At 34.1% G+C, this 27,850-nt stretch overlaps 1 protein-coding gene across 1 annotated transcript in view; it reads right to left on the bottom strand.

Annotated features, from left to right (window-relative positions):
* VPS50 (VPS50 subunit of EARP/GARPII complex) overlaps positions 1-27,850 on the bottom strand; it is a 121,818-nt gene that overhangs the window by 90,718 nt on the left and 3,250 nt on the right. Inside the window, exons 2-9 of the mRNA XM_081102352.1 lie at positions 23,648-23,716; positions 9,384-9,506; positions 8,228-8,299; positions 6,381-6,434; positions 5,304-5,374; positions 4,469-4,586; positions 4,341-4,376; positions 3,144-3,226 (exon numbers count right to left, since the gene is read on the bottom strand). Of these exons, the coding sequence (XP_080958478.1) occupies positions 3,144-3,226; positions 4,341-4,376; positions 4,469-4,586; positions 5,304-5,374; positions 6,381-6,434; positions 8,228-8,299; positions 9,384-9,506; positions 23,648-23,716 (626 nt within the window). The remainder of the gene's footprint in view (positions 1-3,143; positions 3,227-4,340; positions 4,377-4,468; positions 4,587-5,303; positions 5,375-6,380; positions 6,435-8,227; positions 8,300-9,383; positions 9,507-23,647; positions 23,717-27,850) is intronic.

The following is a 27,850-nucleotide window of genomic DNA, read 5'->3' as shown; positions in this document are numbered from 1 at the left end:
TTCTTAAAGGACATTTCTAAAGGAAATGTATTTCATAATTCTCTAGTCATCCACAGGAATGAAAATAAACATAAATGCTAACGAAAATGAAAGTATAAATTCAGTTGGAAATTAATTACTATTCCCATGATTACCAGAGTGTCAAATGATCTTTCACTCTGATTCACTCAGGTCCAAACAAAGACTAAATCTTTGCTTTGGCTAAATTCCACAGCTCCAGGTAAATTAAAGGAATAAAGTGTTGATGAATCATGTCTGAAGAGACCAAGAACAGGTTCAATATTGTATTTAGAAGACCAGGGGGAAAAAGTACAAAAGAAAATAAATGTGTACAATAAAAAAGGTGCATCTAATTAATAACTAATTAATAAAGGCAAAAATAATAAGAAATTGTAATAAAATTCCTGCCATTTTCATGGACTCAACTTGTTGACATATCAAATTATTCTACCTGTATATCCCATGTCATATATCTACAAGAAGTGAACAAATCTCTCATGTTCTCCCAACTAGGATCAAAAGGGTGAAATAAGAGGCAAAGGGGAAAGAGGACTGGGTTAGGCAGGATGAATGGTCGCCAGCAAAGGCAACAGTGCTGGTATGTGGGGGGGAGACTTCTTGGTGGAGGGGCTGTCATCTCCACCAAACAACTCCAACTAGCACCTCTGTTTCCTGAGTCACCCTGACATTGCCACTAACTCACCAAGTTAAAAACACAACTCAAAAAAAAAACAAAAAAAAAACACACCAAACAAACAAACAAAAAAAACACAACTCAACCAGTTTTCCCAGGAAACCCATTACAATAAATTCCTTGGCCATCAATATTTTTTGTGCATGTATTTTTTACCTATTTTCAGAGATTATGACAAACTATTCTTATTACTTGGATGACTCACATATGTAAACACAGCACAGTTCTTATATATTGTATTATCTAAAATAAAACCATTATTAATTTAAATCATCATTACAGATCTTTTCAGTTTCAAAATCTGACCAGGTCAGATAGCTGTCATCACACCTCCTCCACATACCACTATATACATTAATTAAAAAGTACTTACAAGCTACTTCATGCTGACTCTAAAAAGCCCAAATGAGAATTTCTTTCAAAAACATTATATATAACTAACTCTGGTCCAGTAAGACATTTACTTTAGCACAGCTAAAATAAAATTTCTATTTAATAGAAAAAATAGTGTCAACACCAGTCACCTACTCCCTCAATTTCCTTCCACCAAATTTCCATACCCATCTCTTCCTACTACAATCCCTGCAAAGTCTTAATATATTATGTACTCCATTTTGTTTTCAACCTCTCACTCTTTCCCATCAATTTTCAATTATTCAAGTTTCTCCCTTTCAGTTGCACATGTCTCCTCTTTATAAAATTTCCTCATTCTATACTTATACATCAACCAAATCTGTGCCCAACAGGTCAATTCTGACTTCTTTGTTATTATAAAGCCAATCCTCACTTTGCTTGTCATCTCTGCAACAAACTTCATCATGACACTTATAATCTCATATCCACAACCCCTCAGATATTGTTTAGCTCAACTCCTGCACCCACTTCAAGTCCTCCTTTGTCTTGGCCCCCTAAGAAAAGTGAGATCCCAATACTTCCACTAGGGGTCCTCAAACTTTTTAAACAGGGGGCCAGTTCACTGTCCCTCAGACCATTGGAGGGCCTGACTACAGTTTAAAAAAAAAACTAGTCGGCTGCTAAGCAATAGGCAGCGGCAGCAAAAACACCCAGCGGGCCGGATAAATGTTTGCAGCGAGCCGCATGTGGCCCGCGGGCCGTAGTTTGAGGACCCCTGACACTGTGTGTTCAACTTCCTTCTTCCTAAGGACCCATCCCACTTGTGCCTTCTTCAGTTCAAGTCCTTCTTTATGGATTATGTTCTCTAGAGATATTATTTTCATTATGTAGTCAATTCCAAAGCAGAGCACCTGGCATATAATAAACAATAAATATATAACTGCCTGAATTACATTCACTTGCTCATAAATAAGCTGTTCTCACTCTAACGAATTTATCACCGCAAAATGAACTAAACGTGTGCTACCCTTTTCCAGGACCCACGGTACTACCCAATTATGTATTTCCTAATCCAATAAAAGTGTGTTGTTTCAATATGCATGATCCTAAAGAAAAAATACCATAAATATTTAAAGAGCATCTCTAGGGGGGAAATAGCTAGCCCTTACCCTACACTCAGCAGAGACCTATGATGTCAGAGTATATTTAAAAAAATTAAATTCAAAGGTGTATTAATGTTTTGGTCTACTGTAATCTTTTTATTTTTAAAATACTCGCAATCAACATCTATAACATCTATAGCATGGCTCACTGACTATCTGACAGAATTTCTATACAGGAGAAACTAAGGGGCTGTATTCGACGATAGGTATGAATTTAATTTGAAACTGGATTTGCTTGGCAAGAACACTATTTTACTTAGAGTATTATGTTTATTTGTGATGGTTTTAGAGCAATGATGGGAATTACAACTGGGGATTAGAGCTTTCCCAAGGTACTGGCATCAGTAATGCAAAACCTTCTCTTTAAGCCAACCAAACATCCATTAATAAAGTTAGAACTAGTAGCAAAGGATGTAGCAGCCATTTTTACATTGTACATTTTATAAATAACTAACCAAAAGGTGTAACACATTAAATAGTCACTTAAATATTACAAGCATGACTTGACAAAAAGTAAGTTCCACAAAAATTATTATCAGGATGAGCCAAACATTAGAACCATCTGGATCTGAAAAACAAACTACAATAACACTCTCAATATTTATAAGCTGGGCAAAGTTAAGGAGGAAGAATTCCCAAGAAATACAATGGGGACATGAAGAGAGAAATGTATTCTCTACTTCTCTATAAAAATGAAAATCAATGAGACTGGAAAGAATATGAGTGTCTATGAGGTGAAAAGAAAGGGTATCTGATCTTTCACACCTTAAGATTTATTATTTGTAATTTTATTGTACTGCCCAGTTATGAACAAGAATGCTAAAGAACAGAGCAATTATTTATTTTTAATGTGTATTAATATTGTTTAGAACACAATTTCTACATTAAAAACAGGCAACAGTGTCAGCTTTAAAATTTCTGTATTACTTTACCTTATGCAACTGTAATGTTTAAAAGTGCTGGCAGCTTTCTGACATTCCAGGCACAACTGAATAGCTCCTGGGTAGTCTTCCTCCTTAAGATAACAACAGAAGTCATTAGACTAGAGACATTTTTCTTAAAGCCCCTGCAGAAATCTCTGTTTGTCCTCTATGCAAAAGTTATAGAACCAGAAAAGTTTAATTTCTTTTATGTAAGGATTAGAATACCAATAACAAATAATAAAATAGAGAGAGGCAAGTAGGTCCAGACCTAAAACATTTAAAATGCATGCATAGAAAAAAATATTCTGTTTCTTCAAATATACAGTCACAGCTCTCTATGACCATGACGTGTATAAAACCCATATAGGATTGATTACAAGCTGCTTCACAGGGAATGTTTACATAAAACGTTCCAAAACAATTATACACTCTACCTGTAATCAACATTCAACAGTTCTACCACCAAGAAATCAATAAATATTTTTAAAACAAATAAATTTGGAAAAAAGTAAAATATTCATTAATAGCCTCAGACTATTTTATCACCTAAACATTAATTTAATGTCAAAAGAATTTTTCATATGGATGTCTCAAACCCTAGTTTAATCATAGTAGTTTAGAAGTAATACAGTGATTACACAGAAAACCCTAAAAAATTTATTTCCTTAAGGTCATACCTAAGTTCAGCAATGCAATTCAAACCACTGGGGATGCTGAGATAAAGTTCCTACCCTAAGGAGCTTCAGTGGTAATAGGGAAGCATAGAAGATCAGGCTTTTGTGAACCTTGTAACAGAAGTAGACTGAGAATGCTAGGAAACCGTGAAAGAGAAAACACACAGCTCACTCAGAAAACCAATTAACATGAGATACCAAACATAACTAATACGTGAAACATATCCAAAATACTTCTATACGTTAGATGAAAAAGACAATTTTATTATTATTTGAGTGCAAATACAATCAAAAGATACTGATGTTCACATTCCCATGTTGCTACAAACTAAATATTTATCCAAATAAATTTTTCTAAATGAAGCACATTATGTCAATAGAAAAATGCTCTAGAGCGAGTACCTTTGCCTGTCTAAAAGGGCTCTTTATACCACCTACCAATTTGAGAAAAATGCCCATCTGAATTTTTTCACTATAACTTTTCTATTTAATGTTATCGAGAGCGCCAAATTTCCAAGCCTTCTCAACTTACCTCTAGCATTTCACTCAAGCGCACATCTGTCCTTTGCTGGAAAAAAAAAATAAAAAAAAAAATCAAAGGTAAAACCTGTCTCAACCATAAAATTAAGTTTTAATTTTTAAAAAGTAACCTGTATATACCAATGTTTTTATAGTCCTCAGAGATTTCAGAAGTCCAATCAGCAACTGACGTTTCCTTTGATTTGCAAGAAGGCCTAAACTAGCTTGAGTAAAACCTTCCTTTGCAATATTCAAGTGTCTGCAAAAGTGAACAATAAATAGTTAAATTTTTCTAGCATAAAAAGAATACTATCTACACAGAACAATAGGTCACTAATAAGGCAGTATCCTTGATTACTCTTAAAACTAGGCATTACGACTACTACCACAAATTTATGTGACAAATTTATTCAACGGCTCAATCTAAGCCAGCATTACTCAAAGTGTGGTGGGTGGACTAGTGCCAATCCTCAAACTGTCACTGGCCCATCAGAAAAAAAGTACAAAGAAACTGAAAATAAGCATTTAAAAACATTTAGGGAAAAGGCTGACATAATAATTTTATGTTTCATGAATAAATAATAAAAAAATTGGGACTGTACTTTGTATGTCTTTGGTTTGTTTGTTTTTTCCCATTTCCCTAGTACTTTGTTTTTATTGCACTTACAAAAATAACACCCTGTAACAAGTTAGAAATTTAAAAAGAAAAAAAAAAACTGGTCCTTCACCATAGATAGATTGAGAAGCACTAATCTAAGCAAATACAAAAACAGTAATGTTTTTATACCATAACTAGGTGTACAGACATTTCTCACATACCTTCTTAGTATAGTTTTTAGATCATAATATATATTGTTACTAAGTGGTGTTCTAGAAATTACAGTAATAACAAAAAAATCAATTATCAATGATAGTTTCATAGTTTTCCTTGAAGTGTTTTCCAGTTTAAAGAAGAAAATATCATCAATTGCAATACCTTCTCCCATTTGTGCAGATAACAGCAGCTAACTGAAGACCTGTCTGTAATGAAGTAACTCTTTCAAGTTCCTATGGAAAGATTAGGTACAGGTTATTATTTGAGGCATTTTATTTTTCTTTCCTATTCATATGGTACTCTAACAAACCTTTAGTGGGTTTCTAAGAAAAGCCTACTTGGAAAACAATGTAGCAAAAATAAATACCTGAACCTGAAAACTGTTGGTATATATTTCAATAAAATTATTTAAAATGACAATCTTCAATTGAGTTTCACAACAACATATGACGAAATATTTAGTTATTATTGCTTATAAGGAAATCTAGACCCAACCTGCTTTATACAGGCATAAATAAAGACTAATATATCCACTTAAATGTTTCTACCCAACAGAATTTCACAAGGTAATCAAGAATATGACAAATATGATTTCTGTTTGCTAAGATGCTTTGACAATGAATGCTTTCTTTTGAACATTAGTAGATATTTCAATGTATTAAGTCTCTAATTTTTCTAATGAAAAGAAAGATTCTGCTGCATAATTCCAATTTTATCATATTTTAAAGACCAATTGTTATATTGCCATTGAGCGTTCATTATTAATAATCTACATGTTACAGAGAATATAAAAGCAATTTTCACTGGCTAATCTACAGTTTGGAAAACCAAAGATATTACTTTAGAATCAGTTATAAAAACTCTTTCATTTCTTCAGTTTGGCAAATACCCCCAAATGAGAACACACACACACACACACACACAGTGAATATGTTGCTACAAAACTATAGACAAAAGAATAAATTAAAATACTTCAACAGTTTCAGGACTAAATCACTCATTTTTTAAATTTCACTATAATAATATATTATATTATATTATATTATATTATATTATATTATATTATAACAAATAACAATATTTTCATCTAGCGTAAAAAGAATAATATCCACACAGAATAGGTCACTAATAAGGCAGTATCCTTGATTTAACAAAATATAACAAATATTTTGATGTTCACATTCCCACGTTGAAATAACATATTTTATTTTAACAAATAAATAACAAATATTACTTTACCTTTACATAAGCAGGCTGCTTCTCAAGGATTAAATCTGCTACTTTTTTAGACACCTATAAGAACATACCATCAAACAAAGAAAGTAAGAAAACAAACTCATGCTTCCTATTACATTTTATATTTTTTAAATTTCCAAGAATATTCTACAGGTCTTCCCTATAAATTTTTCAGTATGCTATGATCACACATATTTCTCTGGGCTATGAAATTAGTAAGAGGTATATAGCACAGAGCACAGTACTCAACAAATGTTCATTATAACTGTTGAGTATCATTATCTGATTTGACTAACATACACAAAAGTTTAATCATCTTTAAGAGTTCAGGATTTGCATGAAAAGATTAACTTGTTAAGATAAGTAAGTGTTTAATCAACTGAATTTATGAAGACAATATCTGGGAAACAGAGAAGGTCCTTGCACCCTGCAGACCCTTTTTACCACATAAGAAGACAAATGGCATTTTGGTCCCTTTCTTCTGAAGAACTGAGAACATGTGTTTTTTGGAATGCTATGGAGATATTTCAGGTTTTCTGAGCCAATTCCATGAATAATGTTAATGCATGCAAGTTAGTTATAATGATTTTAAACATGAGGCTCTTATTTCACAATTTCAGGGGCCTCTGTCAGATGACACTATGAGATACCAAGTCCAGCACAAAGCATGGCACACTGAAGTTACTTAGTGAATGTTTGCTCAGGAAACACAATTGGTTCCCCTCCCCCAGGCCAACTGAGAACCAAACATTATTCACACACACACTTATGAATGGCATTAATCTTTTCATGTTTTCTTAATCTGCTTTGAAATTATACATACATGTATAGATGTATATAGATATGAATTTGTATAGATGTACCCAGACAAAAACCCACCTAATTTTACCAAATTGGGTTTATTTTTAAAAAATAGACAATGTAGCCCTGGCTGGGTGGCTCAGTTGGTTGAGCGTCATCCCATGCACCATGAGGTGACCATTTTGATTCCCAGTCATGGTATATGTCTGGGTTGTGGACTCAATCCCCAGTAGGGGGTGTGCAAGAGGCAGCCAATCAAAATTTCACTGTCACATCAATGTTTCTCTCTCTCTCTCCATCTGCCCTCCTCTCTGTCTAAAATCAATAAAAACATACTTTTTAAAAATAGGCAATGTAGTTATTGTTATTTTGCACTGTGCTAGGCAGTGTACTAAGTGATTTCCCTACATTATCTCAATTAGCACTCATGTCAATCTATAGAAATGGGTTACATGTTTCCTCATTTTCCAGATGAGTAATCTTAAACATAATAGTAACTACATATAGACTGAATTTTATAAAAGTAGTTCAGCCTAACGTGAGGAAATACAGAATTATAGAATTTTATGGCACTAAAGAAAATGCTGGTCTAACCCATCACTTCACAGATAAAACAAAAGAGATTTATTTACCAATGCTAAGTGATTACAATTCAGCTTTTCTGAATCCTACACCTGTATTCTCTTTGGACATATTTTAACAAGAAATGGGAATCTCTTATTCTGAGATAAAACAAACAAACAAAAACTGCATAACAAAACTGTGAGTAGTTTTGCATGACAAGGAGCCTAAAGGTACTTAGTAATCTGAAAAAAAAAAAAAAAAGCTCAAAATTCTTTCATCACATTTAGAATTCCAGAGAAAAAACTTCCAGTTCTGAATAGGCATTAAATTTTAATATAAATGTATCAGTTGAGGAAAAAGTCATGTGAAGTATGATTTGTTTAGTATGTTACTATATTAGTTAAACCATAACACCTGAAAACATTACACCTTTATGCTGTGTTTCATTTACGGTTTTGTCACAAAGAAATGTGTTTTTTACTCACTGCAGCTTGTTGTTGTTTCAATTTGTCTCTGTACTCCTCTAATTCTTGCAAATTGAGAACAGGAGGGAGCTTCTAAAAAACAAATCCATTAGAGAAACGTAAAATAAGTTGTTTAGTTTGGTGTCATTTACCTGTACACCTGACTTATGAACTGTGCATACAAAACAGTGTCACATCTCAAGCATGCTCATTCCTCCTGCCCCCCCTACTTCCCCTACTAGACTCCAGACACAAAAGCCTACACATCTTTGTTACCCTGCCCTCTGTGCTCCCTGCCCAGCCCACCATCTCCACCACAGCTGCCTCCCACCTCCAGGAAATCCCACTGCCACTGGGACCCACGACTCCTACGCTAGGAGACACTGCTTTCATGATCTGTGACAGAATTCCCCACGCTACCAGCACAGGTATATTCCTACTTCTCTACGACAGAATTCAAGGCGTATTTCCCCCCTGAAATGCCGTGAGTAGTAAGCAAGCACCTCAGGGTGACAGCGACAGCTGTTGGAGTACATGATTATACACCGGCTTCGAAGGACAGCATGAGGAACTACCAAAAGTGTAGACCACCGTGTAGGTGCGAAACTCCACCTTAGACTCCAAGTCTCCGTCAACTGATTGATGAAACCTCAGAATGAGGTGGGGAACGCCTTTCTAGGTACTGCATATAAAGTATGTCTGTGCACATTGTGTTTGGTTTTGTCTAACAACAAATTTTACTATTCTGGCTTTTTTTGGAAGTTCTTATAAATTTAAAATGCCAATGTTGTAAACATTATGGCATAGGGATACTTATCATGACTACACAATTATGCAGATATATATCCATGATTAAAAATCCTAGAGCTTTTCTAAACGTATTTAACATAAAATAAAATAGAGGCAGCATATTAACATACTGTGTGTTAACAGTTAAAAAACAAAAATGCAGAAATGTTTCCTGGACAAATATTCTACTCCTGCACTTAAGTTTACGTTTTTAAAAATAATTTCACCTTTAAACAATGCAGACAGTTCAGTGAATTACAATATGGTCATTACAGACCAATCCTGGTATCAAAAAATATAACATCCCTAAAAAGCATTAAAATCTCACAAATGTAATCATGGGGGGGGGGAGGGCCTTAGATAGGTTTTAATGAATTTTATTTTTTACCTCCAGCTCATATTTAACAATATCAAATGAGTCTGTAGAAAAATATATTTGTTCAATACTATTGATTAGTTCTTGTTCAGCTTGAGGATCACTAGGCTGTTCTCGAAGTTCTCGGAATTCCTCCTTTAAGGAAAAAGAAATCACAATTACAGTACTTGTACCTGTTACAGTTCTATCTACACAGAAATAAATAATCATCTTTCTTAATAATCACAAATCCAGGGAATCATTCTGACAAAGGAGACAAACTGATAGAAAACAGGAAAGTTCAAGAAAATAGCCAAACACTAAAAACTATTCATCTATTGAAGAAAAAACAGCCAGTCTGATCATTCAGATTTGATTTCCAATACCTTGTGTGCCAACTAGTAGTTGAGAGAACTTAAATGTTTAATGAAAGGAAAAAAAACAACCACCTAGTACCTGCCATACATATATACCACATGTAGACACATTTTCATCATTTTACAACATTCTAAAATCTGCCTGGCACAGATAAACAGGGAACAACATCTCAGTGACATCTGAGTCACAATCCGCACTGGACCCCTGAGAAGCTGGCATCCTTCCTTCTGCTGAAAAATCTCACTGCTCAGCTAAGAAACACTGGCTCCAGAAAAGCTCTACAAGTCTAGCTCTGCAATCCATGAGACTTCCTTCCAAGTCTACTAATACTGCAACTAATGATATTATTATGAAACTAGTGCTCTACATCAGATAAAATGCTCCTTCCTAATAATACACAGTGGGACTGCTATGACTTTATGTAACTAAAAAGAGTTTGACAGACAAATCCTACCCCAAATGTCAGCATCCTTACCTATGCAATTTCATTGCTTAACTGAATAAACCCTCAGTTAACTGGGAAATTTCAGTAATCCCGATACCCTCTCTTAACCACACTAATTAATCAAGACATTATTATAGATATATAACAATTTAGTCATTTGATCATACATTTAAGTACACAAAATGAAACCAGTATTTTAAATCATTTTATAGTCATTAAAATAATACTTTGAAATTCTTAATGAATTCTCACTAAGTAAATACAGAAAAATTATATGGTCAATTACAGGGCATTATTTGCCAAATAGAAGTACTCTAGATTATTTTATTGCAGGGCACAGTTTTCAATAAAAAGAAAGCCTCATATATTTTTTTTTTAAAAAAAAGCCTTATAACATATATCTGTTAGGCTTTGATTGATATTTTACATTTGTAAACCTATTAAACATAAAATTATCACCTCTGGATAGATCTAAGCTAAAATATTAGAGCAATAAATCTGAAGATCAAGAGAATATTTAATTGTTTAAGTTTAAAATGCCAGCAAATTTTAAAGAGAAGGCAAAGTAAGTGCATCAAAAAGAAAATGCCTCTTTAGTACCAAAGCTCAACTTAGAAAATACACTAACAGAAAAAGGTCCAGCGATACAGGCATCACCAATTCAATATGCAATTAGATACTATGAGTACAGTACAAAATCAGTGAGGGCTGTACTTGGGGGCAAAGATTTACCTTCAGCACACTAATCTGTGTAGTACCCTGGACAGTGGTGCTGAGGAACAGACTTGGGTTAAACCCACACCACTTACAGAAGGGTTCTCAGCTAGCCTACCCACAGGCAACCTCCCTGCATACAAATGTAAAATGACATTGACATAGAAAATGGGAAAAGAGATAAAAAATTTCTGGCAATCTCCCTCCCTAAAAGTCCACAGGCATTTTGAAATACCAGCTTCAAATGCTGCAAGCTAAGGCTAGAAATAAGGTCCAAATAAGGATATGGTAATGTTGCCTCCCTAGGAATTCCACAGCACAAGTAGCAAATAAATGTACTTGGTACCACTCAAAACAAAACAAAACAAAAACAAACAAACAAACAAACAAAACCTGAAGATTACAAAAATTACTAAGATTGGAAAACGTTAGGTATGAATCTAAACTAAAAATTGAAAGAGACTGCAATGAATGAGCACTATATCTTAAAGGTATAAATGCCAATGACATGTAACTACATGCTAAAGTTATCCATATATCATCTAAATGATTGATCTAAAGGTAAAGACATTTGGGTTTTAGTTTGAACTCTGCTAATAATCTTGGACAATTTACTTCGTTTCTCTATACCTAGTTTTTGTCACCTACAAAGGACACACACACACACACACACTCAAAATGACAGTGAAACAAATATCCAAAGTTATAAGAATGCCAAAGGAAAAACATGATTTCATTTATAAATATCTCATAAGTGTACATTTCACAAATGTGATGAATCTGGGGGGAAAAAGTACAATCGGTGTATGTATATAAAAGGTCAAATGTCATTTCTTCCTGGAGAACTGAGCAATTATATCACAGAGAGCAGGCAAACTCGTATAATTTCAGAGAACTGACATTTAACATTTGCCATGGTAAGTAACTTGGAATAAGGAAAGGGATAAAACCAAGAAAGGCAGAAAAAGAAACACAGCACCTAAAATAGGATTCATCAAAAACAAATGCCCACCACTATATTCCTATAAAATACCCTCTCCTTTCACACAACTTAGTGGCTCCTGTGTGAAAACATAAATCTAATCTCATTCAAACTCCACTCTGTTTAGAATCCCGAACACCTTTTTATCCCTCTGCACTTGTACCATAAGACTGTTTCTCCTAATCGTCTCCAAAGGCTTCCTCGCCCTTAGTTCTGCCTGCGCGATTGAATTACACACTTGAGAACTGAGATTTCTCCTCGCTACTCCATCACTGTGCCCTGCAGCGCCAAGTCACACTGTAGATAATAATCACTGAACAAACTGAAATGAATTGCACAGTAAGTTATATTTTTAAAAAGAAATATGAAAGAACAAAAGAAAGGAAAAACAACGTATTCTTGTTTTGATAGGCAAAGTTTCCCACAAACTCTGCATGAAAGATTTATGTCTTCTAACTAGAAATAACAATAAATGTTAAATGATTTTAGGGATATTTTATGCATGTAAATTAGGAAAAAAACAAAGCATCTAGATTGCATATTCTTACCACAATTACTCAATAATTTTGCCATTATGTAACTGGTTTCCTAGGATTGGAGATATACCAAAAAGCCTAATTCTTCACCTAAATCAAAACCAAATTTGCAAGCCAATATATATGTATGAGGTAAAGTTTTATGCAAATAAACAAAAGACTTCCTACAAAAAAAAATTAAAAGGCAAAATCAGGAGAACAGAACAAATGAAACTCCTTACACCATATTAAAATACAACACTTTTTTAAAGGTACAGTAATATTAGATATTTAAGGTAGGTACTATTTCTAAAAATTTTAAAGGACTTTATTTTTTATAGTAAATTTTATGTCACATATAGTAACTAAAAAATCCATATTATCATCAATAGTGGAAGAAAGGTTCTGAAAAACTTGAAATTTCAAAAATAATTTGTCAATAGCTACAGACCATCAACTACGCCACAGCTTGCCTGCAATGGTAATCAACTACACCTAAAATAAAGAAAAAGTATATCAATGTCACCCCAGAATTAAAGCTGGAGTAAAACTATAATTAAAGTAATAAACTAAATTGTAAAGGACTAAAAACGAAAGTTCTTTCTGGAAAAATAAAATAAAATCTCTTTTACATACAATCAGGAGGAAATAATCTGCCTACTTTCAAAGCTCTATACCTTTCCCACTCAAGTCATATATTTCAATTTAACTTTTTTTAAAATTCCCACAATGTAAAAATCCTCAACACTAGGTCATACACAAAGATAGCTTTCCTCTCAAATAGTTGCTAAAGTAATAGGATGAAGATGAATAAACAATAATGATGCAAGGCAGAAGTAAGGAAAGCAAGAGGAGGGAGATAAATAACAATAACGATGCAGAGCAGAACAGAAAGGAGATAGAGAGGAAACAAAGGGCATCCAGGAAGAGTGAGTTCATATCTGATGCAAGGCTGGTGCTTAGAGAATGTGAGAAGAGGCAAAATTTCAAATTTGAGAAGTTCTGGGGATAAGGTGATAAATATAAAGCAAAGCACATGTAAAATCAGTGTAGTATAAAGCATACAACAAGTTAAGCAACAGAAGGTGGCTTCCACAGGGTAGAAAAATGCCCCGGGGAGAATGTGCATGTACACCAAGAGGCAATAAAATGCAACAATTAAGACTTTAAAAAAATTAAATATATTTTAATATATACTAGAATCATATTTTTCCCTTAATAAAAATAAAATATATTCAACACATATATCACTGTGCCAAGTGCTATATCAAAAAAGCATACATATTCAGTATTTTCTTAGCATAATAAACTAAGCAGGATTATTTTAGGAAAGTGGTAGACAACAAAGAAGTTATTCGATATTTTAGAGTCACTCTTCTAGCAGTTACAATACACTATAAGGTTGCATATAATATTACCTAGCCTATTTTTCTATTTATATCATCTTTGAGATAAAGCTACGTGAACATACATATAAAAAATACACACCATAAATATAACTCTATGAAAAATAAAGAAAAACAATCAGAAATTTAAGTCAACATTTTAGCCAAGCCATTATTCCTCTCAACATAACAACAAAAGGTTTTATAAGAGGATTCAAGTCTACAAAACAAGTGGAGCCCTCAAGTGTAAGGTGTTATAAAACATTTCCAATGTATTTATGGTTTCTAAGGAAGTAGGCTATAAATTTACAAAGCAATTTCTCACTTAAGGATTCATCTCTTAAGGGACCATATTCAAGTTTAGGAGGGAAAAAGAAAAGATTACAAATTTTGCATTTAACCACTACTTTCAAGTTATACAAAATACCACATTAATTAGAAATTCAAACCCAAGTTCAGGACTTTCAATTCTATTTGCTTTCATAGGTGTAAAAAGTTATAAACAACTTAATGGTTCTCCTTACCTTATTAAATAAAATACTCTCTTTTATTTTGAAAAACAATTTAGCCTAATTTTTAAGCCCACAGAACAGCTTGGAAGCTTATAATCCTCAGCCGCAGGTTTTTATTCAAACTAAAAGATGAATACAAAATCTTCATTTCACAGATGAGGTTTCAGAACCCCACAGAAAAATTGTAAAGTGGAATATGAAGTGCAAACCAACCTCAGTGTCTGCACTCAGCCTGTGAGACCACAGTTCACATCACATACCTGAATGGCAGGACACACTGCGCAGGGCGGGTGTAGGGAGGAAAGGGAGAACTTTTACCCTTGAATAGTATGAATTTGGGTTCCCCAAGATATAGCTTATCAAAGGCTATTTTTTAACTGTTTGTACTGTTCATCAGTCAACCGTAAGAAAACTATTCTGTTATAATCAATTCTAAAAATGGAAATCATAGTCTCATCAGAGTTAATATCACATTAGAGCTCTAACTGAGAGCAAAAGAATAGTTTAGCTATCACAATCTAAAAGGAAGAACAAATGCATAATTTTTTAATATTCAATCAGCATTATAAAAATCACCACTCACTGAACAAAAATGGGTTTTCCGTTTCCAAATGAAATAGGATTCAAGATCACAGATACCCTACAACCATACATATATCATATAAATTTGTAATGAATTGCCAGATGTCTGATTATGTGGGGAAATGGCATATTTTCTTAAAATCCCACTAGAACGACAATAGTAATCCATCAAGGCAGCGGTTCATCAGTTTGTATTTGTGTGTTTTAAATAAAACATAGCTTTTAAAGCCTAGCCCGTTTTTCTTCAGTCTTTCAGTGCCCTCTAGTGGAAGACTAGTGAGGCTGCAATTTGAAAGGAGGTTTCAGCAAAATGACTTAGTTTTTTATAAAAGGTTATAAAAATAAGCGGCATTATTTTAATCCTACTTTATACCATACATAAATGATAAAAATAATGTATTTTAATCACTTTCTATGCAATAATGGCATTCTAAATATACACAGATTTGCTTTTAGAGATATTTCTTTAAAATGTCTTTAAAAGATATTGATATAGATCATGAAATAAAATTGATTTTATTCATAGAATTGTACTGAGTTATTAACATGCACAGAAAATTAGAAAGCAAAACTTTCATATCTGATACTCTGCCAAATATTTTTATTTATTTCTCTTATTCAATAATTATATTTTAACAAGTATTTCCTAAATGTATTCATATGGAAAGAAAAACATTAAAGACAATAGATTTAGAGACAGCATTATTTTTAAGCGATATTTAAATTTCTCAGCTTCTGTGAACAACATCAAGCTATTTGCCACATGCCTGTCTATCTGGAGTTAATACTGAAGAAAAGACACATTACAAACTGAGAGAAAAATCCACTGTACAACTCTTAATTTTGTTTTCATTCATATTTCAAACATCTTTTCAGAGCCTCTCTAACAGAAGAACTGCTATCAGCCTGGCTTTATGCCTTAGTGGGTGAGCGTCAACCTATGAACCAGGAGGTCACGGCTCAATTCCCCTGCAGGGCACATGCCAGGGTTGCAGACTAGATCCCCGGCAGGAGGTGTGTGAGCGGCTGCTGATTGATGGATGATTCTCTCATCATTTTTGTTTCTATGTCTTTCTCCCTCTCCCTTCCTCTCTGAAATCAATAAAAATATTTTTTTTCAAAAACAAGAATTGCTCTCTATTCTGAGAAAAGACATCACAGCAGCTTCAATCCGTGTCCGAAAACCTCAGTGCTTCCAATTCCTTCACATTCATTCCACATCCAATAAAGTCCTCACTCCTAAATTCTGCTTTTTAAATCTCTCAAATTTAATGCTTCTCTTTTTCTAAACCTTCTTTTTAATCAGTACCCTAGTGTCCAGGATTTCCACTAAAAAATTCACCTACACACTAGTTATCCTTCTAAAATAAATTCATTGCCAACTTTAGCAGATCCTACATTAACTTCTACCTACTCAAATCCTCTCCTGCCTGTGCTCCCACTGTGCATATTCTAATACAGACCTTAACTGTCCGTCCACTATTCAGCAATTACCTATTTTTGCTTGTTTCTCCCACACAGACTGAAGTAGGAACAGTCTTATACCTCTTTGCATCTTCAAAACTTAGGGACCGTGGCTCAATAAATGATTGCCAAATGCACTGTGTGAATGATCTTTTATGATTTGCTATAAAAGAAGGGTTAAAATATCAAAGCTTCTGAAAGCCAGAGAAGCCTCATCTCATTAGTGGTTTAAAACAACACAGCTAAGTATTGTTAGTCATGAGTGCCTAAGAAAAACTCTAAATGATTTTGCAGAGGCATGGTTAGAGTCCCTCGGTACCACCTGCAAGATACCTGTTTTAAATGATATGTAATCCTAAATTAAAAGTTTCTATCCCAATCACTAAAGCTAAAAAAGTCCCCTAGTCATAAACTGCCACACTTATCTTGTCTATTACAGATACCAATATACTCATCTTCCAAAAAATTGCTCAGTACATTCTTTTGAATATGTATTTTTATATATCTCATACAAATATTACAATATAGAAAATAGAAAATATCAGAGCTAAAAAAGCTCTTGAAAATCATCTAGCCTAATCACATCTTTTCACAGATGAGGACACTGAATCAGAAAGCAATTAAAATGACTTCCCTTTAATAAGTTGAATGTTTAACTCACTATTTGAATCCAGCTCTCTTGGCTCTTAATTCAGCACACTTTTCCTATTCGTGGTAAAGTACTGAAAACAAAGCTCTGTAATTATAATTAGTGTGTGATTTTAGGGCTCTTTTCCATAGATACTGAGAAGGCAAATTCATTTATCTTCACAGAAGTATTTTAAATGCTAGGAAACACATTCTGCCCAAACTCCCAGAATGCTAAAAAATAGAAACACTACAGAGTAGGCAGGTATTAAATAAATAGTTGTGGGATGGATTAAGCATACAAAAAAAACCACTTTATTTTATTTAGACAAATATATTTCAAGTTTTAACTACAACAGATATTTCTTTTGTCCCCTTGCCTTATATTTTTCTTAAATGAAAAAAATCAAAGACATAGTTAATAGTAAACATAGCTTCAGTCCTATTTGTATTTATAAGTTAGTGAAATCAAGGCCTTAAACCTTATCTTTAAAGAATATCAGAAAGAAATATTTCAGTAAAAATGCATAAAATAATGTTAATATTAGTACTCTTTTTCACATTGATGATACGTAACCATTATGGAAGTGATATGGAAAGTATTTAAAGTTTAGATGTAGATTTAAAAAGTTCTGAATAGTGATATTTTATTTTTTAATCAGTATTTAACAAATAATACTCTCAAATATAGTCCTAATAAATTCTATAACTGCTAACCATGTAGCTATTATGATTATTATATATTCTAATAAATTTGTTCATAATTATTATAAACAAATAAATAGAAACCTTTCACATAATTCAAAAGGTATAAATTTCATTAAATGATTGACAAATTTAGTCAGTAAATATTGTATAAATTAACTTCTTATACACTTACTATTGCATGAAAATCCCATTAATTTGAAATAACTTTATTTTTTTAGAATACTTCCCCTTAATCCATTCTCATTATTAATTCTTTGGTCAATGGTTCCTAAACTTAGCTCCACATCTGAATCACCAGAGATCCTTAAACATTCCTGACACCCAGCTCCACCCAGACTGTGAACTAACTGGAATGGGGCACCTGGCTCCACCCCAGACCCTGAATTAACTGGAAAGGGGAACGGCCTGGATGCTGCTAATTCTAATGTGCAGCAATTTGGACACCACTGGCTCTGAACTATTTAAGCTACAATTTTTGAAGTCTGTCATAAAGTTTCCTTTCCTAAAGCAACTTCTGTAAGCAATCCTAATTTTTTTTAACTTTTCTATATTATTCTCTCCACCAAAGTTCCAAATTTCCAGTATATGGATTATTTGACTCACATCTCCTCTTAAAATGGGATAGAGTGTCATTGAGTCTACAAAATGCAGAAACTGTACCTCATGATTTCTAAGGTTTCTCCCCACTTAGAATTTATATAGTTCTCAAAAAAAAAATCAATCGTACTTTCTGGATTACCAAGCACACCTAATGCCCTTCTTCAGTTTTCCTTCTAGCTTCCTTTTTCCAGTGAGTTCAACCATAGGAAATTTGCCAATTAGACCATTTTAAACCTAAACAGCCATTTCATATGATCCATCCGAATATCTTCCTCCTATTTATCCTTTATACTAGAAACTTTAATGTAATACAACCCAAGCTAAACTATTTCTTTCTGGAAAACACCACGAAAATCAAAATTCCTTGTTACAACTTAGAAAGACATTATGACAAGAAAAGGAACTAGAAATGGATTTATTCCTAAAGACCAAGAATGCCTTTTTTATGTTCTACCTATACTTGAGTAAGGTTGAGCTATTAAATGAAGTTAATCTTTAAAAGTTTCTCTAGCCCTGGCCATATAGCTCAGTTGGTTAGAGCATGAATCCGATATGCCAAGGTTGCAGGTTTGATCCCTAATCAGGGTACATACATTAATGCACAAATAAGTAGAATAAATCGATGTCTCTCTTTCTCTCTCTCAAAATAATCAATACATTATTTAAAAAATAAAAGTTTCTCTATATAAGTATTTATACATTGACTACTTAAAAAGCTTAAACTGTTTTTCTTGTTACTTCTTGCACTAGAATATCAGGGGAACTCAAGCTAAGATAATGTTCTATTTTCTTATTGAAGTATTACTGATAATACATTATATTCCTTTCAGATATACAACATAATAACTTGATATTTGTAAATACTATGAAATGATCATCACAATGAGTCTAGTTAACATCCATCACCATACATAGTTACAGAATTTTTTTCTTGCTGTACTATAGGTACCATGCTATGCATTACATCCCCTTAACTTATTTATTTTATAGCTAGAAGTTTATACCTTTTGACTCCCTTCACCCGTATCCCATTTTGCCCACCTTCTGTTCTCCACCTCTGCAAACCACCAATCTGTCTCTTTATATATGAGCTTGTGTGTGTGTGTGTGTGTGTGTGTGTGTTGTTGTTGTTGTTGTTATATTCCACATAAAAGTGAGATCATAGAGTATTTGTCTTTCTCTGTATGACTTATTTCACTTAGCACAATGCCCTCGAGGCCTAGCCATGTTGTCCCAAATGGCAAAATTTCATTCATTTTTATGGCTGAATAATGTTCCACTGTGTATATTTTTAATCTGCTCATCCAACAATGGATACTTATATTGTTTCCATGTCTTGCCTATTGTAAAATACTACAATGAACGTGGGAATGTAGTGTTTTCATTTCCTTCAGATAAATACCTAGAAGTGGAATTGCTGGATCATATGGTAGTCCTCTTTTTAATTTTAGAGGAACCACCATAATATTTTTTAACAGTGGCTGCACCAAGTTACATTCCAACCAACAGTGCACAAGGTTTCCTGTTCTCCACATCCTCACCAACACTTGTTATTCCCTGAGTTTTTGTTAACAGACATTATAACAGGTATAAATTATTACTAAGTTAAAAAAAAAAAACCTACCTTAGCTTCACTACTGGGTAGCTTGCGTTTTAAACCTATATATACCACTATAATATAAGGTAAGCATTTTTTTTTTTTTGCAATACATTTTATTGTTTATTGTTTAAAACCCAAGCTCCAAAATATTGTATAATACCATTTTTTAAACAAAAAAAGAGGGTTCTTCCTACCCTACTTCATGCAAAATAACCCCCAGCTTCATGAAATTTATCTCATCACCCTATTTTCTTCATAGAATTTGTCACAATTTGCAATCTCTGTGTTTACTCTTTTCCCTCCTCTTGAACCTAAGTAAGTTCTCTGACAACATAAGACTTTTGTTTTCTGGAAAAGACTGCTTGCTATTGCCAGTCCCTAGGGAATAGAATGCATAGTAAAAGCTCAATTAATTTACTGAATATGCACAGGGAAAACACCAGAAGGCGATGTTAACCTTGACTGTTAACACTGGTGACTTTCTTTTTAGTGCTTTTTCTGATTACCATGTTCTCTGTTCACAGTACATATTAATTTTTTATTAAATAAAAATTTTATTTTAAAATAGTCATTTCAAATTAATATTTTATATTTTGTTGCAGTGCTTTTAATAATTTGAAACTTTAAAGATCTTTTTTAAGCCAATAAAGTTCAGATCGTCAAGAACCAGAACATTAATTTTAAAGAAATTATATAAAAATAAATTTTTTAACATGTATATCATCACTAATCATCAGGGAAATGCAAATCAAAACCACAAACAAACAGCACTTAACACTTATTAGAATGGCTATTATAAAAAAGACAAGAGATAAATGTTGGCCAGGTGTGAAGAAAAGGGAACCTTGTACACTGTTGGTGGGATTACAAACTGGTACGGCCACCATGGAAAACAGTATAGAGGTTCCTCAAAATATTAAAAATGGAATATCATACTAGCCAGCAATGCCATTTCTGGGTATACAATAAAAAAATAAATAAAAACAGGATCTTGAAGAGATACCTGCAGTCCCATTTTCACTGCAACATTATTCACAATAGCCAAGATAGGGAAATAACCTAAGTTTAAATCAATGTTTTAATCAAAGTTTAAAATATGTTACACACACACACACACAGAAATAGTAAAATTCAGCCATGAGAAAGAAAGAAATCCTGCCATTTGCCACATGGATGGAGAATGCATTATGCTAATTGAAATAAGTCAGAGAAAGACAAATACTGTATCATATCACCTATGTGTGGAATCTAAAAAAGCAAAACTTATAGAAACAGAGTCCAGAAGATAAATAAATTTAGGGGATTCATTAAAAATTTTATATATAGATATATAGATATAGATATAGATATAGATATAGATATAGATATAGATATAGATATATAAATATAATCTCCTACTTATAAGGTAACATCTAAGTTATGAAAAATATTCAACATTCGAGTTATACCAAGCTATTGAGAGGAGCAGAGTTTGCCACCCTAAAACATGCCTTTTTGGGATACTGATTACTTTAAGTTCGTTACTTTTAAGAAAATGAAAGAGTCAGAAAGACACTTTGACCTTCCCCCTAACTGTTCAAAAGAATGTAAATAGAGGACCTGCTTAAGGAAGGGAGCTATCATTACAGATGACTGAGTTTAATATGAACAAAGTGTAATATACAGGGAGGAACCTAGCAAGATCCATTTGACCACAGTCCTCTCTGTGTCCCATTGTTAAACGTGGCCCAGCAAACATTTGTTTACCAAACATTTGCTTTGCTATCCCAATGTGAATTACCTTCCTGCCCTTTGATGTCCCAACCACTACTCCCCCTTTCTCCTTAGCTCAAGATGTCATGTAAGCTCCAACTGCCCCATGTGTCCTCTAGTCCCATATTCTTAAGATATCCAATAACTTAATAAATGTTATTGTTTCCTCCTGTTAATCTGTCTCATATCAATTTGATTAGACCTGCCAGAAGAACTGAGAAGGAAAAGGGGGAAATTTCCCCTAGCCCACACTATGCTGTGTAGGAAATTTCTGAACATGAGTCCTTTTACCTTTAATTTCAGAACTGACTGCCAACTGCACCTATATCAAACTTAGTCTACTAACTAGAGCTCTGCCACTCTATAATTCTGACGTTCTCAAAAGTACCCAGAGTAGAAGGCAGCAGTTGGCTCACCCTGCAGCACTGGTGATGTTTCAGGAGAGAACAAACAGGCACAAGAAGCGTATAAGGCTTTCTTAGTGTAAGGCCAAACTTAAGCTTAAGCATTAATACTGATTTTACTATTAACTTTTACAATTTAACTAACTTAGCTTCTTAGTATGTGTCAATGAGACCAATTCCCAGGCTTTACAGTTGTTGACCTTGTGATCCCAGACTTGACTCTCTACCCAGCGCCAGTCATCTGAAAAGTACACACCACTGGCCACTGAGGGGGCTAAGGGTGAGAACTCAGTAAGAAGGCCATGTAGTAAGAGCATCATAAATTCACTTCCTATTACTACTGGAAGAATATCATGGCTCATGTTTTAAAGACAACAGAAAGTTCTTAGGCAATACAGTTATGTGCTTTAAAAAAAAAGAGGCTCAGTTATCAATTTTGCATTAATTATGAAATATCTAAGGCAATCTAATTCAAAGTATGTTCATAATGCATGATAATCTTTATTTCTTAGGTCAAAGAAATAAAGAGAATTATTTGTCTATTACGATTTACAGTTTATCTCTTAGTTCCCAATATTACCACATTACAAAAAACTATTCAAAATGCCTCTTTAAGGTTTTTGTCTGAGCCATTTAATGGAAAAAGTTTGGCTAGAATGTTATTATATTTGGAGAGTTAGTTTGGGTCAGACCTAAAATAAAGACTAAGCAGTAAATACAAAATTCACTTTGGGAGGTAAAGCACCTCAAAGAGCTGGGGGATTATCCTCGTAAGCAGCTGACACTGAGGTGTGACAAGAGGCCTTCTGACTGCCAATGCCAGCCACAGAAAACAAACCATCGTTTCAAATACGTATGATCCACAAATTGAAAATCACAAGGGCGTACATTCAGAAGAACAAGCTTTAATCTGTGATGGTGCTGCTATTCAAGGAGGCAGCTCCAAGTGGCAAGGACCCAGAGAGAACCCGCAGGGATTTATTTACTTAACAATGGTTAATAAATCTCCTGAGGGGAAGCCAGCGAGCCTTCAAAAACACCTACAGAATGTATAACTTGAGCAGCTCACATGAGTATCAGGGGACTAAATTCTAAGATATCTATACTTTGGTATAAGTTATGCTTTAGTTACTTATTCAAAACTCTCTCCTCCGTAACAAAAACATAATTAACTATGATTTTTGGCTCAGAGTGTTACAGCACAGACGTATATTATTTCATCAAATACAGCAGATAAATCAATAAGATATATATATAAATATAAATATAAATATAAATATAAATATATATATATATATATATATATATATATATATATATATATATCTCCACACGCACACACGCACACACACACATAACTGCTTTCAGGCTAAGAATTTAATATAATAGTGAACTCTAAATTTGTCAACTTCGCATTTGCTGCTTAATTATAATGAGTTATACTTCATCCCACTGAGTTAACGGAAGCAAAAACGAGCACCAAGGCTCCGGTACTATAAAATGCACCTAGCTTACTATAACCATCATCTGACTATGAGAAGGAAAAGCATCTGTGAATCATTATTACCCAAAGACCATAATATTCTCTTAAGGAAGCAAAAAGTCATGCTCACACATGTAGATCGATACCTTTCCAGGGACGCGGAGGCTCTCAATGGCACCAAGATCACTGAGGCTCTCTGGAGGGCTTTTCAGACCCTTAAAAAAATAAGATAAGAATCTGAATTGTGCAGCAGAATATAATATGAAAAGATTATACCTACTAAAATAGAAATCACCACCTTAAAAATAGAAATTTTCTTGCTTTGAAATATATAGAACAGATGTTCTAAAAACACGCCATTTAATACATATCATACTATTATTAAGTCAAGTAAAGATGTACTTTTGGTAGTTTGAAATAATAGTATCACATGGCACCTCAAAACTAATGGTTGACATATAATTTTACCATGATTTTAAAATAACAACAACAAAAAACACTTGAGTGACAAAAAGAATTCTCTAAAAGCACTTATCTATTAATTATTACCAAATTAACCTGGTAAAATGGTCAAAAATCCACAAGTTTAATATATCAACCAAATGAGCAAATAAAAGATTTTAAAATAATACTAACTGCTGAATTAATATATAAGTAACCCCTTGAATTCACCTATTTCTCACCGATGCACCCAATTTATATTGCATAACTGAGACTTAAATCGCCTGTCTCACTGCTTTCTACAATTTTTTAACTCTGGTATCTGGTACTTTCCGTATTCCCCCTCAACTGAGGTATTCTGAAAGTCTCATTTGTGCCAGGAAAAATGATCAAGATGGAAAGACGTTAGCAATTTCAATTTTCTTTAAAAATCTCTTTTTAAGAATAGGCTATTCAAAGCAGATACCTAAAGGCCAGAAAGTTAGTCTGCAAGCAAATTATGCTGGTACATGAATTTGAGGAGAGATTTAGATTACAGCCGAGTTGTTGTCCTTTAGATGTCTTATATTGGCCCTTTGATGTCCTTAGTAATCAAAATATAGGGTACATTTAGGTTGACTATTTGAGACTTAGAGCAGAACTTGCTTATTTTTAAATATTAGAGGTGTGTTTTATATGTCCTTTATCGTAAAGTACTACCAGTCGTGTACAATTTTTATGACAAGGTGGTCTGCCTCACCCCCAAGTCTTCCATTACCCCCAGAATACTCCACGTAGCCTTCTCTCTCTCTTTGTCTTTTCCTCCCCTCCCCTCCCCTCCCCTCCCCTCCCCTCCCCTCTCCCCTCCCTTCTCCTCCCCTCCCCTCCCCTCCCCTCCCCTCCCCTCCCCTCCCCTCCCCTCCCCTCCCCTCCCCTCCTCTTCTCTCTCTCTCTCTCTCTCTCTCTCTCTCTCTCTCTCTCTCACACACACACACACACACACACACACACACACACACATACACTCCACTTTCTGATGAAACTAAAGAAACCAATACCCTCTTTCAGAATTAACTCCTCTATGCAGTCTTCCTAACTCCCTATGCTTTAAAGAACACACTATTTCTGGGTAGTATCCGTGGATCACTTCCATCAACACCATCCAGGGAATTAAAAAAAAAAAAAAAAGTACTGGCCCTACCACAGATCTAATGAATAGGTATTTCTGATTTAGCACCAGGCACTGTACTTTAACAAGCAACCCAGGTGATTCATAGAATCACTAATACTTTAGAAACCCCACTAGACATTTCTCAATACAACACTTCTGCCAAAGTCGTGAATATTAAATACGTCTCTTTCTCTCCCAGACTGGAGTCCCAAGAGAAGGGAGACACCAAGTGTTATTTGCCTCTATAGCCCTGTGGCTAGCAAAGTTCCAGGAACAGAGTAAACACCCGAGTAAATTATTCAGCAAAAGTCCTTGGTCAGACTCCACTCACCAACTAATTAGAACATTGTTTCCATGGGAACATGCAGTTGACTTTAAAATGAAGTTTCCAGGGAACTTTGCTGGACTAGGAGCATACTACAATCTACTGCCTTAAAATGAGAGAGGAAATAAAGAACAGGTAACCACTTCTATGTGTTTGTTTGCTCTCCTTGTCCCAGTTTCTCACCAATAGTCATCATGAGAGCAAGGCTCCACCTTAAAACCCTTAGGACTGAGAAGCAAGCCCTCCCGCCCAGGCACTGTACCATGAGTTTCCTCACTCCCAAGCTCCAAAGGCCCTTCCTTTACCTCCATAACGCCTTTCTTAAGCCCATTTCTTGTAGGAATTACTTCTTCTACCTCTGTGATTTACCAAATAGATGTTCTCTTACCAAAAAAAAAAAAAAAAAAAGTATTAGAGAAGGCAAGGTTGGGCTATTGAACTAAATACACGCGCGCGCGCACACACACACACACACACACATATATATTATTACATACATGCACATATATACATAGCCTATATACATGCACATGTATGAAAATAAAACTTCCTAATTTGATTCAAAATCACAATCACCCTTAAAATATATTTTTAAAAAATATAATTGTCATGCCTTTTACACTAACATTTTTAAAAGAACAGATTTGTCTAACCAATCTAACAGAAATGCTTGCGGGAATATGTCACATTTTCTCTTTGCCCAGAGCTACTCAGTAAAGAAACCAGTGCCTAAAATATAAACAAGTGACTTAAACCAATATTTTTTAAAAGGCCTTACTTCCAAATTAGTCAGCACACACAATAATTTGCCACTAATACATGGCAACTTTCCACTAAATGTACAAAATAAAAATAATAAAAGCTGTCAACCCTATGCGCATATTGCAATGCAGGGGAGTGCAGTGACTCAGGGGATGGGCTCTGTGGCCTTGAATAACTTACGTAACCTACCTGTTTTTTATTCTAATGTTGGTGACAATAACTTGTATGTTAAAAGTAGTAAAGGAGACGCTATATGTGAAAGGCCAAAGACAGTGTCTGGTACATGGCAAGCATTCTGTAAATTGTTAACCATTATTCTAAATATTATTGTCATCAGATAGAAATACTTTTATCTTATCAAAACAGAAAAAAAATTATTCAAAGCACATCTCACTCTCACTGTACTTTAGGATTATAGATCTTGAACCCTTTAATTTGCAATTTTATAAGTTTCTATTAACAGATATAAAGTCATCATTTGTATTTTATCTTCAACTCTCTGAAGCAGGAAGTGATGATTATAACTGTAATACTCTGCCTTTATTAAATTGAAACTTTCACTATAGTCATTAACTCTTATTTGATTTTCTTTCATATTTGGTTTTTGTTTTGATAAATTTCCCCAATTTAAGTTTATACAGAATGCAGCACAGATAACACCTGCCTCAGCTTTCCCACCACTTCACAAAAAGTGATATTGTCCCATTACCGATGACTTCCATGCTGCCCAGTCCAAAGGCTGATTCTCATTTTCACTTTAAGTGGCCCATCTGCAACATTTATAATCCAGCTGACCATTCCCTCCTATTTTAAATTCTTCACTTGGCCTCCAGAACTCACTCTTTATCCAATATTCATCCAACAAATATTTACCAAGCATCAGTTATGGACAGGTGCCCATTGGGATGCTGCAAACTTCTTACCTCACTGGCTGCTCCTTTGCAATCTGATCTATCTTTTCCCCTCTGACCTTGTAACACTAAATTCTAAAAAGCTCCACCTGTGGACTCTTGTTTTATATCTACACTCACTCTGTTGGTGATTTGGGCCAGTTTATATACCCTCTATATGCTCATAATGCCCAAGCTTTCATCAATACCCTGATTTCTCCTCAGAAATTCAGACTCTTTCAGCCAACTGAGGCAGGTGTTATCTATGCTGCATTTTAATTCTCCACTGAAATACCTAAGGGGCTTTCAAATGAATGAGTCTCAATTCTCCTTTCCCTCAATCTTCTCCTCCATCAGCCTCATCCATCTCATTAAATGTCAATTCCATTCTTCTAATTGCTGGGACCAAACCATTTGCAGTCAACCTTGATGTTTCTCTTTCTCTCACAAATTCAATCTGCCAAGAAATCCTATCAACTATACATTTACAACATATCCACAATCTAACCTTTTCTCAACACTTCCACCTCTAGCACTTGGTTAAGGCTCACACCCTCTCAGTTGGATTACTGCAATAGCATACTTATTGGTCTCCCTGTTTTTTGCTCTTTTGTCCCTTTCAATCTATATTCATATCTTAGACCACCACAATAAAGTGAGAATCACAATAAAGTGAGTCGCAATCTTTTTGCTGGTGAAGGGTCTTGCCTTCAATTTATAAAAAACACAACATCTGTGCCATAAAGCCAAGTGTAATAAAATGAGGCCTGTATTCTTAAAA

This window comes from Myotis nattereri (assembly GCF_964212035.1).
Source record: "Myotis nattereri genome assembly, chromosome: 11".
Taxonomy (NCBI): domain Eukaryota; kingdom Metazoa; phylum Chordata; class Mammalia; order Chiroptera; family Vespertilionidae; genus Myotis; species Myotis nattereri.
Note: the sequence above shows the minus strand (reverse complement) of the source record. Positions and strands in the feature narration are given on the sequence as shown.